Source organism: Callospermophilus lateralis, chromosome 1 (genome assembly GCF_048772815.1).
Source record: "Callospermophilus lateralis isolate mCalLat2 chromosome 1, mCalLat2.hap1, whole genome shotgun sequence".
NCBI lineage: Eukaryota > Metazoa > Chordata > Mammalia > Rodentia > Sciuridae > Callospermophilus > Callospermophilus lateralis.
The window spans coordinates 139,572,513-139,589,437 of record NC_135305.1 but is presented as its reverse complement, the minus strand read 5'-3'; the positions used below and the strand labels follow the sequence as shown (position 1 = coordinate 139,589,437).

Sequence of the window (16,925 nt, the reverse complement as noted above, 5' to 3'; positions counted from 1 at the left end):
CCCAATGAGCCAATATTTTGGCTCCCTGGAAGATAGTTTGAAAAAACACTTGAAAAGATGAAAGAAAATATGCAATGAGAGGGAGAGATGTCACTTTGGGAAGGCTGCCCCATGGGGCAGCTCCCTGGGAAGCTGTGCAGCAATGGTGGGGATGATACATCTACACTCAAAGCCTCTGCTTTTGTCCCCATCCACTGCAGTCAGATTCCAGAGCCCTGAAAAGGCCACATCTCTTGGTGGGCAGGGTCCCTAACTTGCAGTTTTGATTGTGTTTCCACCTACATGTCCCTGTCACATAATCCAGGGCCTTTTCTCTATAGGAGAGCAACCTAGGACCCTTCCAGGGAGACCCCTCCAAAAGCTCTGTCATAGGATTAGCTTGGACTTTGAGAGGGAACTGTTCTGTAGTCCTTAAACCCAAACCTCCCTTGCCATCCTTACCATAGTTGTGCAACTAACATTTCAGTCACAAACAGGGCTGATGAAGTGTCTCTATTTTTTTTTTTTTTTTCTCTGCAATTGTCCCTGTGCATGAATCTCCATCAAGGGGATCGCTTGGCTTTTGAAGCTGGATTCTGCATTCCTGTTTCCTTCACCTTATATCACAGAGTGACATCCAACCCTACTATCACTGCAAACCTGGTCTCTAGGAACAATGGACACAAGGAAAGAATGAGACCTGTTTAAGGTCAGAACTGTCTTCTAAGTAGCCCTGTTCTGTGAGACCACCACAGAGGTCAGTAGCTGCAGGGCAGCCTTTCTGAAAGAGGCAGGATCTTGCATACCAGGCTTCTCTGTCTTTGCACCTGGCTTACAGTAACTGGGCCTGGTTGTCCAGCTGATTTGTCTTGTCAAAGACTATTGCCCTTTGTAGACCCCATCTTTGTCCCATTGAGATCACGGTTCACATTGGCACTAAGTGCCCTATGCATGTGTTTTTCATTGAGTGTAGCATCCTTCCAAGGCTATGGGGCAGAAGACACCACTGACCTGCAACTACAAAGCCTCTCTTGTTTCATTCCCCATGAAGAAACCATCAGCTAAGGGAGATCCAAAGGCCCCCTTTCAAAGGCAGCATCACCCGGGCACAGGTTGGTGCACACCTGTAATACCAGCAGCTCAGGAGGCTGAAACAGTAGGATCATGAGCTCAAAGCCAGCCTCAGCAATGGTGAGGCACTAAGCAACTCGATGAGACCCTGTCTCTAAATAAAATACAAAATAGAGGTGGGGGATGTGGCTCAGTGTTGAGTGCCTCTGAGTTCAATTCCTGGTACCAAAAAAAAAAAAGCACCAGGTGAGCATCCCATTGCAAATAGCCTGCAAAGTCAGAAATGAGGACTCTCCTGAGGTTATGTGTATCACCCATAATTTGAAAGTCTACAAGTGACCTAATCCTGTCTCTAAAATGAGTCTTGCCTTATGTGTGGTGTGAAGAGATGAAGGGAGGTGCTTGTAGATGGCTGAAATCCTCATGTGGCAGGAGCAAAGTATTCAGAGCAGGCATTCAGCACAGGGGAAACTAGGAAAGAGTTCAGGCAGAAGTGGGAGGAAGACCCAGGGCTGAGCATTCCAGGAGCCCCTATCTAACCCACCTAGCCAGGGGTATAGCCTTGCTCAAAAAGCAGAAAATTATGACCTTGGTATCCAGTTGGGGTGGGTGATATTGAGAGATTCCGTTCACAAGGATGAAAGCCAAGAGCCAGGAGCTGAGGCGTGATGGGATGCAGACAGTGAGGCGTTGACAGAAGCCACAGGGCACAAGTAATCTCACAAGCATGTTCCTGGCCTAGTGCCCAATGGAGCAAGTTTCTGAGGTGTAGCTTTGCCATCCTCTCTTATCTGCCAACCTCAAGTGGAATCAGTGCCCAAGAGACCAATACGGCACCCACTAAGGAAGCCTGCAGATATATCAGCTTTCACAGGCACCACACTTTACAGTGTGGGAAGGCCTGTCTCACACACTGCCTTGCCTAAGATTTTCAAACTTCACACTACAGCTATTCTGACATCGGTAACTTGGGCATACTGATCAATACTGGCCCAGGGTCTCAGAACAACCCTATGATAATAGGTTGGTTGCTGTTGTCCCCATTTTTATGGTAAGAAAATGGGATCAGTTGAGCTAAGAAATATGCCTGAAGTCACAGGTTAAAAGAGGTAGCTCAGGCCGAGCACAGTGGTGCATACCTGTAATCCCAGCATCTCATGAGGCTGAAGCAGGAAGGATCACAAGTTCAAGCCAACTGGGCACTGAGCAAAGACTTGTACCAAAATTTAAAATTTTTTTAAAGGAGTTGGGATGGTGCTTAGTCGTAAAGCACCCCTGGATTCTGTCCCCAGTCCTGAAATGAAATAGGGAAATTATCCTGAATTATCTGGATGGGCACAAGGGTCTTTAGAAGTAGCAGAGGAAATCATCAGAGAGATGGCAGCAAGATAAGGGCTTGAGTGGCTTTGAAGATGGGGGAAAGGACCCCAAGCCAAGGAATGTGGGTAGTCTAAAAAGCTAGAAAAGGCAATGGAAGTGACTCTCCCAAGAGCCCCCAGAAAGGAACATACACTGTTAACACCTGCTCTCAGTTCATTTGAGACCATGGGGACTTCTGACTACCAGAACTGTAAGATAATAAATCTGTGCTGTTTTAAGCTTAAGCCTCTAAAAGGACAGTGGCTCTCGGGCATTGTGCTCCTGCCTCTCATGGTTGGGTCAGTCCTGGGCAGTCTGGGTTTGCATCCCTGCTCTGCCACATACCACTAATTGATCATATAAATGGATTAACTTCTGGACACTAAAAAGTAAGGATTACTTTCCCGTGTCGTCCACACAAGGCTAGAAAAGTGTTGCAACTCCGCTGTGAGTGAGGCGCAGGTGCTTGCCTAGGGTGAAAAAGCCGCAGTCACTGGGCGCAATACCGCCAGGGGGCGGCAGAGGCCTGACCCCGCCCGCCCATAGGCCCGATTGCGCCTGCGCGGAGCCCGAGGCGGCCCGGGACGGGAAGTGGGCGGGGCCGGCCCAAAGCAGCTCGCGGGACGCTGGGCCCTGGGCGCGGATCCGCAGGATGGCAGGTGAGGCTGGCGGGGACCTAGGGGTGAGAAAGCCCAAGGGTGCGATTTGGGGCCCGACAGAGAAGAAATGAGGGTCAGGTGGGCGCCCAAGGTGCACAAGGGTGAATTGGGGCTGAGGAATATGAGGGGAGGAATACGGGGTCTGGGAAGACAAGGAGGCCAAGATGAGGATCGAATGGAGGGACTCAAGAGGTATATAGGAGTGAAATGGGATACAGAGTAACGGGAGAAGCTGGGGACCTGAAGAACCCGAGGCGAGGAATCAGGGGGCTGGGGAGCCAAAGGCTTGGAACTGGGGGCCCTTTGGGGCGGCGGAGGTGTGGCCAAGTCAAGGGCCAGGTGGTGATCCCGGGCTGTGAGGCAGAATGAGGTGCAAAAAGAAGGCACGCCCCCATTTTTAAGGCTCCAGCCCTTCCCCCAGCCCATCCCACCCACCAGGAACTTGAGGGCCAGGCCTACTGCCCTGCCCCTACCCCACCAGCTCAGACACCTTCCTTGGACCACTTTTCTGCCTGAAGGCCCCCACCCCCGGCTCCCCAAGTGTATTTAAGGTGAGTGTTTCAGTTGATGTATTGCTTGGGCTGCAGCCGCTCTAACCTGATTTGTGAAGATACAACTTCAGGCATGGAGGCTTTGAGCTCCACCGCTGCAGCTGGATGATCTCAGGCAAGCCCCTTAACCTCTCTATGCAATAGAGAGAAATGGCACCTGACTGTAGGGATTTTTGCACAGGATCTGATACATAATGAGGCCCAGTGGATGAGAATGGACTCCACCAAAGCCTTTTGCCCTACAGTCCTCTGAGTGAGATAGACAGATAGAGAGGTAGATAGGTAGGTAGATATATATAGATATATAGATGTATGGTGTGTGTGTGTGTCCCCTCTTGGCATTCCCTGAAGCAACTTCTGTGGGCTAAGCTGTGCTCCCACTATGGGGAATAAAATGTGAGGCTGCCTGACCCTCAGGCCATTTAGCTCATTCTGGCTTTTATGTCCATATCCATCCTATTATCAAATTTTACTCTTTTCCTCTTGTAACTCATTGAGGTGGAAATGGCAAAGTCACCAGGCATGAGAAGGCCCAAATTGAGTCCTGCAATGCAACTTCCCACCTGTGTGACCTTAGATGGGTGCTTACTCTCCGAGAGCCTATTTTGTTTTATGCAGCATGACCTGACAGTATGTACTTGTCAGCATAGTTATAAGAGGGTAAACAAAATGAGTCCCAATTTAAATACTACTTTGAAAGCTCCACACAGGTTCATTTGTAGAATTCTTTTGTGATGTAACCCGATACCAACCCTGTCTTTAAGACTCCTCTGATGCCCACTGTGCTGGGAGTATTTTAGTTTCCTCTTTAAAGGTACCAAGCCTAAGGCTGCATGCATATCTCAGGCCAGGATGGCTGTTCACTCTTCTCTCTACCATCACATCTCCTGCTGAGCAGAAAGGACCAGGGTGGGCTCCCTGACCATACGGAGTTTATCTAACAAGAAAGTCAAGTTTAAAAGAAAAGTGATGGTTGCACAATAACATGAATGTGCTTAATGCCACAAAAGTATAATCAAAAATGGTTAAAATAGGAACTGGAGTGTAGCTCAGCAGGAGAGCTGTACTTAAGCCCTGGATTCAATCCCCAGCACCAGAAAAAAAATGTTATAATGATAAATGATAAATTTTACATTATGTTTATTTTATCACAATAAAATATATATGTAGGAAAAGATGTGGAAGGATTTACATCAAACTATTCTCAATGGTTATTTATGAATAAAGAAATAAGATTCTTCATTGTCAGAGAAGAATACCAACAACACTGTCGTAACAATAGTGGTGCAATTTCCTTTTCTAAGTGTCACTATTTTTTCCCTTAACCTGGGTTCAGAAATTAAGCAAGACTCAACAAGTACTTTGTCTGTACCACCTAGAAAAAAAATGCATTTGTACAAATATACATTAGTTGAGCCTATGAGTCAAAACTGGCAAGAGGAAAACTTCAAATTTAAAATAAAAAATACTTGTATAAGTCAGAGCCATGGAAGACAACATGCCAGACCCCTGGGTGGGGAAGATGTCAGCAGAGCTTTGTAAAGTCAGACAGATCTTGGCAGAGTGGGGGCAAACCAACACAAAGAGCAAAGAGACTGTTACTGATTTAGGGCAAGGAGGTGGGGGGCTACCTTAGGGATGTAGACACAGAAATGAAAGGAGGAGCCACAGAGAACTTAATTCCAGGGTTGGTGACCAATGAGGAGTGGACCAGGGTCAGAAAGGAGTCAGAACAATTTCCTAGCATTTTAATTACAGTGATTGGGGACCAGGTTACCCAGCATGAATCTCAACCAGAGAGTTTGGGCACGTCACAGACCTTTTTGCCCACACCTGTAAAGTAGAGATAATCACAGCAAGGTTGTTAGGAGTTTAGAAGGGATAATACAACACTCAGAGACACAGTGCCCCAGAGTGCTGGTGGATGTCAGTTAGGAACACCCTTCAGGCTCATCAGTGTGGCTGCCACCTGATGAGAAGTGCAGAAGATTCTGATCTGGAGCCAGAGAGTTATGTCTGGCCAGACTGATTGAGGTAGATGGCACTGGGGGGGTTGGGAGCTCAGTGTCCCTCTCATGCCCACCAAAGGTCCTTGGTGACTTGCACAGACTCTAAACATATCCCTCTCACTGTGAGCCCTTTACTATTTGCAATTTGTGAATTGTGAGGATACCCGTGAAGTCAGGACAATCACACTCCGCCCAAAATCTCTTGGGCCTATCCCCAGTCCCACCTTCTCCCCTGTTATCCTGCTGCTGCCTGCCAGCTGGCCACCACCCTTCTCCTGAGACTGTCTCCTCCAGTGATCCTGAAGGAGCTTGGAGCCCTGGCACTGTCTCCTGCCTGTCTGGTGACTTTCCCCTTTGAGTTAACAATTTCTCCCTCCCATCACTGTCTGTGCCTTCTTTCTAGGTTGTGGGCTTCGAGGGCAGGGATATATTTATTGCACCTAACCATATGGCATCCATCAGATTTGAGATTTATTGGGAAAAGGAAGGACAAGGAAGGAAATTTCTTCTTGTCCTTTATTCCAGGTGGGCCCAGGGAAGGCAAACTGTGGCCTGGTTGTTATCCTTACTTCCAAAATCCAACAATACAGAAACAAACCTGGGTGGTCCCAGCAAGCAGGATGACTTTGGGCACTCTATCTTTCTAGCAAAAGTAGGTCATTAGTGCGGGGCCTGAGAGTAAGCCAGCCCATCCTGTGCACATACTGGCAGAGCTTTATACATGAGCATCATCTTGTCACACTCTGCTGTCCCCTTCCCCAAGCCCCACTCAGCATGCATGGTTGTTGAGGTTCATGCTAGGCCCTGTGCTCAGGACAGTGGGCACATGGGCACAAAGAGCAGGCAGGTGGCCAGGCATATGATGAACTTGGTGGAGTTGGAAGCTGTAGTGCTGCAGTGCAGAGAGGAGGGGCCTCTATCCTCCAGGAAAATGGGGGGGGGGGGCTATAGGCTAGGCACGGGAAACATTTTAAGGCCTGGAGGCTAGAAAGGTACCTGCATTCCAGAATGTCCGGCAGACTTATCACCTGCATTTGAGGTGGAAGGTGGAGGGGTCTTGAATTCTGTTCTTTTTGTCCACAGGATTTTTCCATCTGGGGCCTCCTGAATTTATGGGGTATGATCATGCTGTCCTTTCATTTTGATGCTAATCATAAATTTACATAAGCACATTTAACTTAGCTGGAGATTTCAGGGCCCCTAGATCACTAAGCATTTCAAGGGAGCCAGGCCTATAACAACACTGGCAGTTGCTTGGGGGCAGCTCTGCATTTTGCACATTCTCTCCCGGGAGGCCAGAGCAATTCACAGGCAGAGGAGGGGGACTTGGCCTCTTCTGCTCAAGGATGCTAAGCTTGCTGGGAAATTCCTATCATCTTGTCTTCTAGGCTTTCCTGCAGCTCCGCTGAACCCAGCTGGCAGACCCCCACAGACCCTCTTAATTCCACCCTCTTCTTTACCCCTACCAGAGCTCCCAACCTGCACTCAGTTCTCCATTTCACAAAACCTTACCTTTGTGGTTAGAATGAAAATATCCTATTCCCATCCTGATTTTTCTTTCTTTGCTTTACATTCTTTTTCTTTTTATCTGCTTGCCTTTTGTAACCTGGACTACATTTTATTGTGTGTAACTATGAAGATTGACAGTGAATTTAAGTCTATTCTCATAACTTTCAATAAGTACCCCTATTTCTACATTCTTTCTATGTATTCAAAACAAATTAACTTTCAATTCCTATCTCTAAAAGAAGCGAGAAGATTTATGGGGTTTTTGTTTTGTTGTGGTAGGGGGTATTTGGTTTTTGTTTGTTTTGTTTTGTTTTTATTTTTTTTTTTTCTGGTTGTGTTTTTTGTTTGTTTTCTGCAGTATTGCAGTGAAGCCAGAGCCTCAAGCATGATGGGTAAACACTGTACTATTGAGCTACATCCCCAACCTGTTTTGTTTTTTAAAGCAGGCTCTCACTAAGTTGCATAGGGTAGCTTCCAACTAGCAATTCTCCTACCTCAGCCTCCCTAGTAAGCTGAGATTACATATGTGTACCACTGCCTGGCTTGGTTTTATGTTATTTTAATTTACCTTGCTTCACCCTTTTTCTATTTTACTTTTTTTTATTATTTTTTAACATTTATTTTTTAGTTGTAGATAGACACAATACCCCCATTTTATTTCCATGTGGTGCTGAGGATCAAACCTAGTGCCTCACACATGCTAGGCAAGTGCTCTACAACTAAGCCACAACCCCAGCCCCTCACTTCATCCTTTGCATCCCAGATCCTGAATTGATCAGATATTTAACCTGGTTTTAGGGCCCCTCACCCACAATCCACCCATCTTTTTGTGTGCCTCTCCTAGCTAGGGATTCGGAGGCCTGAGCCTATTAGATATCATTGAATAGATTTAACCACCTCCCAAAGTACCCTCATCTGTCCTGAGTTATTAACTCTCTGCTTCTCTCCTGCCCACACCTTGGACAAGCCCAGTAGCCTCTGAAGAGCAGCTCCTTCCTGCTCCTACCATGGTCCATTTCCCAAATAGCACTGGACTGACTTCTCCTACTTGTTGGCTCTTCCCTTCCCCAGTTCATCTCTGTAGCCCTAGCAGTTCACCACTTCAAGCACATGGACCTGATGATATCACTTTCCTTACCTCAGATCCCTCCAGCTGCTGGGGTCCCAGGATCAGGTTAACCCCATTTACCTGCCTAGATAGCCTAAGCTTGGCATCCCTCTTTTGCCTACTCTGGCCATTGCCAGGCACACTCTGCTGGGAACATGCCTTCTTTCTCTGTCACTTCTTCAAGGTGTCCATACAGCATCAGCTGGCATCAAACTCCTGAGTCCCCTTCTCTGGGCACCCATGTGTCCTCACCCACATCAGAATGCCAGTTGGGTTTGTTTGTTCCACTTGTGTTTCTGAACTGTGAGGCACAGGGCTTGATGAGATCCCTGCCACACATTGGTCACAAGTAGAGGAGACACAGCAGGACACTTGCACTCTGCATTGTAAGGCACCTGTTGTCCTGTAATTTTGCTGACTCTGACATCTCTCCCCAGAGTGAAGACTGACTGGAGACCATCTCACTCCGCACCTAGCTCTAAGCACCCACCCGGGATGCTCTGGGCATGGCCTCTGGAGCCCCACAGAACAACAGCCAGATGGCCTGTGGTGCAGAGATCCTGGGCTTCCTGGACGCACTCCTCCAAGACTTCCCAGCCCCACTGAGCCCAGAGAGCCCTTTGCCATGGAAGGCCCCAGGGACAACACTCAGCCAGGAGGAGGTGGAGGCCGAGCTGGCTGAGCTGGCCATGGGCTTCCTGGGCAGCAGGTAGGCCTATGTGACCTCAGGAGACTGGTCAGGACAAGGAAGAGGGGCACAGCATGTCTGCTATATGCTGACCTTAACCCTACCTAAACCCTATGACAGCAGTGCAGGGTTTTCCCCCCTTATCCACAGGGGATACATTCCAAGACCCTCAGTAAATGCCTGAAACCCACAGATAATACTGAATTCTATGATTTAATGCCGTCTCCTTTTAACTAAGCACTTATCACATACTGTGACTATAACTTACAATTTGAGATGCAACAACAAAACTAGCATAAATTTATTTTTCCTCTTTCACAGTTCCATAGGTAGAAGATTTTTTCCTATATATATATACACACATATATATACATATATAAACACACACACATATATATATTTTAGCAATCTCAGCAGGTGATTTTTTTTTCTTTTAATTTAGGAACTTCTACCTTTTCACATATGGCACTTTATGGATTATCTTTGGTGTTTTAAAATTGCCAGCATCACTACTCTTTGCTTTGGGGCTATTGTTAAGTAAAATAAGGATTATTTGAACAATTGCACTGCAATACCAAGACAGTCGATCTCATAACCAATACAGCCACCAAGTAACTAGCAGGTAGTGGGTACACTGAAAAAAAGGGATAATTTGCATTCCAGGGAGCAACAGAGCAGGATGGGAAGATTTCATCATGCTACTCAAAGTAGTACATAGTTTGAAAGTTATGAGTTCATTTATTTCTGGAATTTTTTATTTAATATTTTCAGACCTTTGCTTCCTTGCTACACATTCATCCCTGCCCACCTATGATAGCCTGTTTGCTAGGATTCCAGCACAGTAGATGACATGCTTACCCTGTGCAGTATGGTAGTAGGTGTTGCTGAGCATATATACACCAGGGCCACACCTACCCTGCAAATCCACAGCCCCATAGCTTAGGAGGCAATTGTTCATGACCATGTTCCACAAGGGGTGAAGCATGTGCAGTCTGTTGTTGGCTGGTTTGGGGGAAGTATTTTAGAGACAGGTGGCATAAAGTGAATGAGCCCCCAGGGGTGGAGCTGAATGTAGGAGGTGAGGGAAGGGCCCCTAAGTTCTGCCTCCTCAAGAGGAGAGGTAGGAGCACAGCAGCAGCACTCAGGAGCAGGGTAGTAGAGAGAGTTCTGAGGGACAAGAGCCACTGGGCCTTCTGTGGAGATAACAAGGAAACTTTGCTTTCTTGGGAGGCTCGGGGATGGCAGGGAGGAAGCCAGGCCCAGGGGCATTGAACTCAGCATGGTGCCTGCTGCCACATGGCCTGAGCTGGTGATAAGGTAGGACCCCAGGGCTCACAGGGTCTCTTCAAGCTGGGGCACAGGTGCAGGAGAGGGCCAAACCACAGCAGCAGGGCCTAGAAGAGCCTATGATTCCCAAGTGAGAGTTAATAGAGTACAGAGGAGGGACTAGTGGAGCAGGGGGAATCTAGATAGAGGAGACTGATTTTGCTTACCACAGTGAGGTGGACAGTGGCAGCAACCAGCAGGCAGCAAGTGGCCTGGCCAGGGAATGGCTGAGTTGGGGTGCAGAATTTTGGGTCAGAGGGTTTCAGATATGAGGAGAAAGGATCAGGACTTGTTTGAGGTGGATGTTAATGGCTACTGATGGGGTAAGGAACCAAAGGCCCCTCAGGTCTGGTGGCACACAGTTCCCTGGGGGCCTCTTAGAAACCACCCCCCCCCAACCATATATTCACCTTAATATACCTTAAAGCATATCATAAAATGTAGTATTGTAAAATCATATATTTTCCATACACCTTCATAAGTTTAAGTTATTCTTTGTTCTTCTCTAGTATTTTCTCATATACAGACATGAATGTTCTTAGGTGTAGTCATTACACACAAATTTACTCATACCTCATAGACCTCCTTTGTGCTCTGTTTCCCATCTCCACAGCCAAAGTTTAGTCTCTTGGGCATGAAAGGGTTCCAATATATTAGTCAACAGACTGTTTTTCAGATTGTAAATGACATCCTTTCTGAGACCATCCAGAAGTCAGATCCCTGAGCACTTGGGTGTGCTAATTTTATGTCCTGTCTTCCCTTCTTATTAGTAGCAATTTCATTGTCACATATTTGGGGCCCCAAGCAATACATACCTTATACTTTAGTTATTTAGAAACACATCTCTGCTGCTAGACTGGAAACTACTTGTAACCACCCAAAGTGGTGGGACTAGGGTTTCTTGATATCTGGGTCCATTCTCTGAAGCATCTTCCAACCTAGATTAGGAATCCCACCCCGCAGGGACCAGAATTAGGGTTGACTTTCATGTTGTAACAGACTTAGGACTGAGGGCTTCCAGGGCATATGGGTGGGACCGTTGGATGAGGTGGGAGGGGTGTCCAGGAAGGGGATGCTGGTGGCCCTTGGCCAGGCATTGTCTGGGTCCCCATAGCCGGAAGCTGCCTTCCTGCCCCCAGCAGCAACAGCAGTGGGCAGGCAGGAAGCTGAAGCATGACCTCACCAGGACCAAGGAGAACCCACGCCCTCCTGCCTGCCTTGAAAAGGGAAAATCCAGAAGTTGGCAGGAAATCCCCAAATGGTGGAGGAATTCATTTCTCATATCTTGACTGGTTTGTTTGTTTGTTTGTTTGTTTTCCTTGTCTTCTTTTTTTTTTTTTTAACATGTTAGGGATCAAAACCAGGCTTCATACATGCTAGGCAAGTGCTCTATCACTGAACTATACCCCTAACCAAGCTGATTGTTTATCAAAGGTAGTTTCAGAGGCTTTGCCCTGATTCATGCTCTCTCTCTCTTTTTTTTTTTTTTTTTTTCTTAAATCAAGAATTCATCCCACTAGTTTACAGAGACCAGCAGTAAATGCACCCAGCCCCCACAGGATGTGATACATCAGTCAGGGTATTAGAAGGTCCTTGTTCTCTGGCTAAAGCTGGAGTGGCAGCCAGGCACAGTAGTGTGTGTCTGTAATCCCAGCTACTTTGGAGATAAATAATTGCAAGCTTGAGGCCAATCTCAGCTACTTAAAAATTTCTAAAAGGCTAAGAAAGTAGCTCAATGGAAGAGTGCCCCTGAATTTACTCCCTAGTACCACTAAAAAATAAAATTAAAAGGGCTAAATATGTAACTCAGTGGTAAAGCACTTGCCTAGCATGTCTAAGGCCCTGGGTTCATTCCCTGGTTAACCCCCCACTCCCGCCAAATAAAAGGAAAGAGAGCTGGAGTGTTAGCCCAGCAAACAATCACCCACTGTCCCAGGCATGCCCCCCTCCCCCAACCCTCAGGGACATCACATAAGAGCAAAGTGTACATCATTCAGCTTCCAGGACTCCCACTAGGTGTAAGGCAAATTCTGGGAGTCAGAATGCATCCTAGAGGCTGTAGGGGAACCAGGAGGAGTGACTTCTTCTGCCTAGAAAACCAGGGAGGGCTTCAATAGACATGGAGTTTGAACAGGGTCCCCAAGATGCAGAGCCCACATAGGGAAGTGTGGCAGGCATGGAAAGGTGCACTAATGCAGAATTTCAGGCTGTCTTCCCCACTGCCCTCTTCCTTGGCCATAGCTGGCTTCAGTCTCCCTCCCCAAAACTCCTCCCTTGGTTTGCCATTCGTCCCCCTTATGTACTGCCTCCTATTAAAGGCCCCTGGCTTGAGGTTGACATTTCCTCCCCTCCACTTGCCTTCAGCCTGCCGTGACTTCCCTTTCCATCCCACCTACACCTACTTGACTCCGGCTCTGTTCTGTGACCTTCAAAGCAGTCAACCCAAGACTTGCTTCTCAGAATTATTCCTCCATGGCCCCAGGAGGAGACACCTCTGTGATCATCCCCATTTGTCTGTGTCCTACCCCATCCGTCCAGGGACCGGGTGAGCTATGCATAGCCACTGCTTCCACCAGACTCATCTTTCAAATGCAGCACCCGGGTCCCACACTCCTCAATCAGCTTCCTGAGCTGCTTGTAAAAAAAAAAAAAAAAACAAAGCACCACAGAATGCTGTCTAAACAATGGAGATTTATTGTCTAAACAATTCTGGAGGCTAGGAGTCTGAGATGAAGGTAACAGCAGGGCTGGTTCCTTCTGGTGATTTGTGAAGAATCCCTAGAATTCCTTAACTTATAGTTTTATTATCTGTATCTCTGGTTCATGTTCACACAGCTTTATTCATGTGTGCATATCAAAGTTTTTCTTTTTTATAAGACATCAACTATATTGAAGTAAGAGCCCGTTCTAATCCTATATGACCTCATGTTAACTAATTCCATTTGCAAATAAGGTCCTATTTTCAAATAAAGTCCCATTCTGAGTTACTGGGGGTTAGGATTTCAACATATGAATGGAGAAGGGGACCAAATTCAACTCATAACATGCCCTAACCCCTGGTGTCCTCAGCTGGTTTTGGTTACTCCCTCTCCCCTCCTGTGGTATATAGACCAGGAGCCATCATCTGCTTGAATGTCAGAAAGTTTTCCCCACCATCAAGGCCACACATCTCAGTGACACCTTTTCCTCACCAGCCTCAGCACTGCATTTGGTTCACACAGGTTCCAGTAGATGATCTGCTTGTTTTGTGAACATCCCTTCCCAACTCCCCAAGGACACAGGTCCCTATGCTTATTGTGACCCCACAGCAGGGTGCAAGCCATCATCTCTACCTCTGGAAGCTCTGGGTTGGGGAGTGCAAGTTCATGGGCTTCTGTTGGTGAGCTGCCTTAGCTTTACCTTTTATTTCTTGTCCCAAGGAATGCTCCACCATCACTTGCTGCAGCTCTGACCCATGAGGCAATTTCCCATCTGCTAAAGACAGACCTTTCCGAATTTAAGAAAGTGCCCAGCCAGGAGGAAGAAGATGAGGAGGAGGAAGAAGAGAAGACTCCGATGACCTGTGAGTTCTCTTTCCTCTCAGGTGACCCCAGAGCTGCTTAGCAGGTGACAGAATTTAGGTTGATATTGTTAGAAACGTATTGATCAGAGCTGCAAAAGGGTTGGCACTGGGTCACTCATCCATGATAAGGTGGCAGGATCCAGGTGCAGACAAAATGTAACACTGCAGCACAAACCCAGCAAGGGGAGTATGGCCATCAGGGTCCTGCTCAAAGTCAGCCAAGACAAAGTGTTCAGTGGAAACCAGGCACCCTTCTGTGTCCCATCTCCCTGAAGTTTCAGGAAAGCCCTTGGAAATAAATGATGCTTGTCACATTTTACACTTGAGGAATTCAAAGTGCCAAAGTCAGGTGGCTAACTTCAAATGCATTTGCCCCTCCCACTCTCAGCAACATGAAGTCAAGGTCAGCAGGGTGTTGCATGAGCAAACCAAGCAACATTGCTCTGTTGGAGGCATCATGGTCCAGATGGTAGCAAGGCAGAGCATGGGCCCCTTGCCTCAAGATGGAAATACCTTTTCCTGCCTGTCCCTGAGCTTTCTGGGGAGGTGGTGATGGAGGCTTCTCTATCAGCCTGCCCTAAGACAGCCATCAATGGATCCAGGCTACAGACAGCATGGTACAGCCAGAGGAACCCAGAAATTGGGACGTTTGAGAGCCATTTGATAAATAATCTACTAAAAATAGAGAGCTCTTATTCTGACTTTCTTCTTCCTAGTAATTACTTTTTATTATTTTTCATCAGTGTTGGTTCATGTTGGACCAGAGAAGTAGAGAGAGGAAGGATGGCAGGATGCTGGGGAGGTGCCACCTGGGGCCTCTGTGGTCCATTTACTAGCTAGAATTTCCTCTCTGTACAGGCAATGGAAAGCAGATTTTCCCTTCCTTTGCCATTTCCTTTCTGTGTTATTTTAAATTCAACATTAGTGCATACATGGAAGGAAAAGGAAGGAACAATGTGGAGGGAAAGAGAAAAAAAATACATAAGTCTCTAGCATCAGTGATTGCCAGGCTATTTCTCTCCTCCTCTTTCTAGTCCTCTTTTCCTTGGCTCTTTGCCCACCTTCCATCAGAGCACAGAGCACAGCCTTGTGTTCCTGCCTGGGAGACAGCTGTCCTCAGTGACAGGCAGCCATTGTTCTCTGCAAAGCCAGCAGGCTTCCTGCTGGTAGCAGCTGCCACTGCACAGCTCCATGAAGGGAGCACCCCCACCCCCCACCCCCTGCTGGTTTCTCTGCCCTTTCAGGCAGAATACAGCGTCACCTGCTGGTGGCTAGGAGAACTGCTATAGCTAGCAAGGCGGAACCCTATACCTGGCATCTGGAAATGAGGGACCCTGCCTAACCAGAAGGAAATAGCAAACTGCCTCTGCCTTCCCTGAAGGCCCCAGAGCAATTTCATGGGGCCTGGGCTAGAGGCTTTTATCACTCATGGCAGCAGAACATCAAAAAGTCTGTCATCTCTCAGCCATTCTTGCAAAATTACGTCAGGGCAGGCATTGTGAGAATCACCACTGAAGGGCAAAGATGTGACTAAAGCAGCCAACTCTCCCCAGTGATTGTTCTTAAAACAAAACTGGAGCAATTTCTGAAGGCACTGGGATACAGTCCTTGACCAGAGGAGTAGGCCAAGGCATCAGGAGCCTGCAGGCTGGGCATCACTGTTGTGGCTTTTTGCCCTCTTCTGTTAGTGCCTTTTGCTTGAGCAAGATTCAAGACAGCACACGTGGGTGGAAATAGCTGCATTATGCCTAATGCAAGAAAGAAACAGGCAGCTTAGGCCTGGGTTCCTCCTGTGTGCTTTAGGCCTGATGAGCACCAGCAGTTTCCAAGAGTGAGAAGGAACCTGTAGCAGTTTTCCAAGTGGTTTTCTGACTACAATATTCTACAGAGGAGAAAGGGGAAGACAAGGGAGGTGGCACCATGAGGACTGGCTGAAGGAGGAAGTCTCCCTTGGTCAGCAGGAGAGCTGCTAGGCCAAATGCACATAGAGCTACTGTCTTTATAGGCCCTCCCATGATGATTCTCCAGCTCATGACCCTCAACCTGGCCCTGCTAGTCCCACAGTTCTTGTCAAATGTTTGATTGGAGTTCTGTCCTGGGTGGGGTGGTAGCAGCCCACTAGAGCCCACTACACATATACACATCCCTGCCTTGTTATATGATTTCCCTCAAACTTATCCTTCTATGGCTCTCTGTGCTTGCAGGTCTGCCAGCTCATGGTTCCTTCTCTGGCTGGGAGAGTTTTGTTTTGTTTTTGTTTTTGTTTTTTCCCCAATTCCTCAGGTCATTTGAGTGTGGCCTGTTTTCAGTTACTTGACCTTGAACTCTCCTCTTAGGTGATCAGCTCTGACTCATCTTTATTTATCATATTCACCTGGACTGGCAGGAGTCCTGGGAGGGGTTTGTACACTAAACTGAAGTGAGTCCCTGAAGACATTGACCCTTAAGTGTGTTTTTTTTTTCCCTTTTTCCTTTTAAAATGAGTATTATAAGTTGTATTATTTATTGGTACTTATCTTCCCATAGTTTCCATGGGCCTGGAATTTGGGAGAAGCTTAGGAAAGTGATTTTGCCCAGGTTTTCATGAGGTTGTGGTCATACAGTGCCACTGCACTGGGGAATCCACTTCCAAAATGATTCAGTCACAGAGAAGAAAGCATGCATGCAAGCTGGAAGCCATAGTACCTCTTAGAAACCACACATGATCTCTTCCATATTAATCCATTTATCAGAAACAAATCACCAACTTCAAAGAGTTGATGAATGTATTTTAAAGTCATCACATGAAGCAAACACTTTAAAAGAAAATTGAGAAAATATTAAAACAAGTGTAAATAAGGAGGGAAAAAAATCACCCATAGAACCTGCCTCAGTAGGCACCTACCCTGTGACATCTTGGTTGTGTGCCATTTCCGCCCTTTTTTTTCTGGGTCCAGGTGTTTTTTCATGTATTCGTGATTAAATGATACAAATTGTGATTTTTAAGAATCTACACAATGGGATCATACAGTGTATAGCTTTGGGGGATTGGCTTATTTCACTGGAGATCAACCCAGATTGTTCCATATGTTGGTAATTCATTCTTTCCTTTTACTGAGTAGTAT

At 46.9% G+C, this 16,925-nt stretch overlaps 1 protein-coding gene across 1 annotated transcript in view; it reads left to right on the top strand.

Annotated features, from left to right (window-relative positions):
• Nucleotides 1-2,990: 2,990 nt before the first annotated feature.
• The window catches only part of Ppm1f (protein phosphatase, Mg2+/Mn2+ dependent 1F), a 30,184-nt gene continuing 16,249 nt past the window's right edge, over nucleotides 2,991-16,925 (top strand). The window contains exons 1-3 of the mRNA XM_076864052.1: nucleotides 2,991-3,068; nucleotides 8,683-8,954; nucleotides 13,679-13,821. Of these exons, the coding sequence (XP_076720167.1) occupies nucleotides 8,752-8,954; nucleotides 13,679-13,821 (346 nt within the window). The 5' untranslated portion in view covers nucleotides 2,991-3,068; nucleotides 8,683-8,751. The remainder of the gene's footprint in view (nucleotides 3,069-8,682; nucleotides 8,955-13,678; nucleotides 13,822-16,925) is intronic.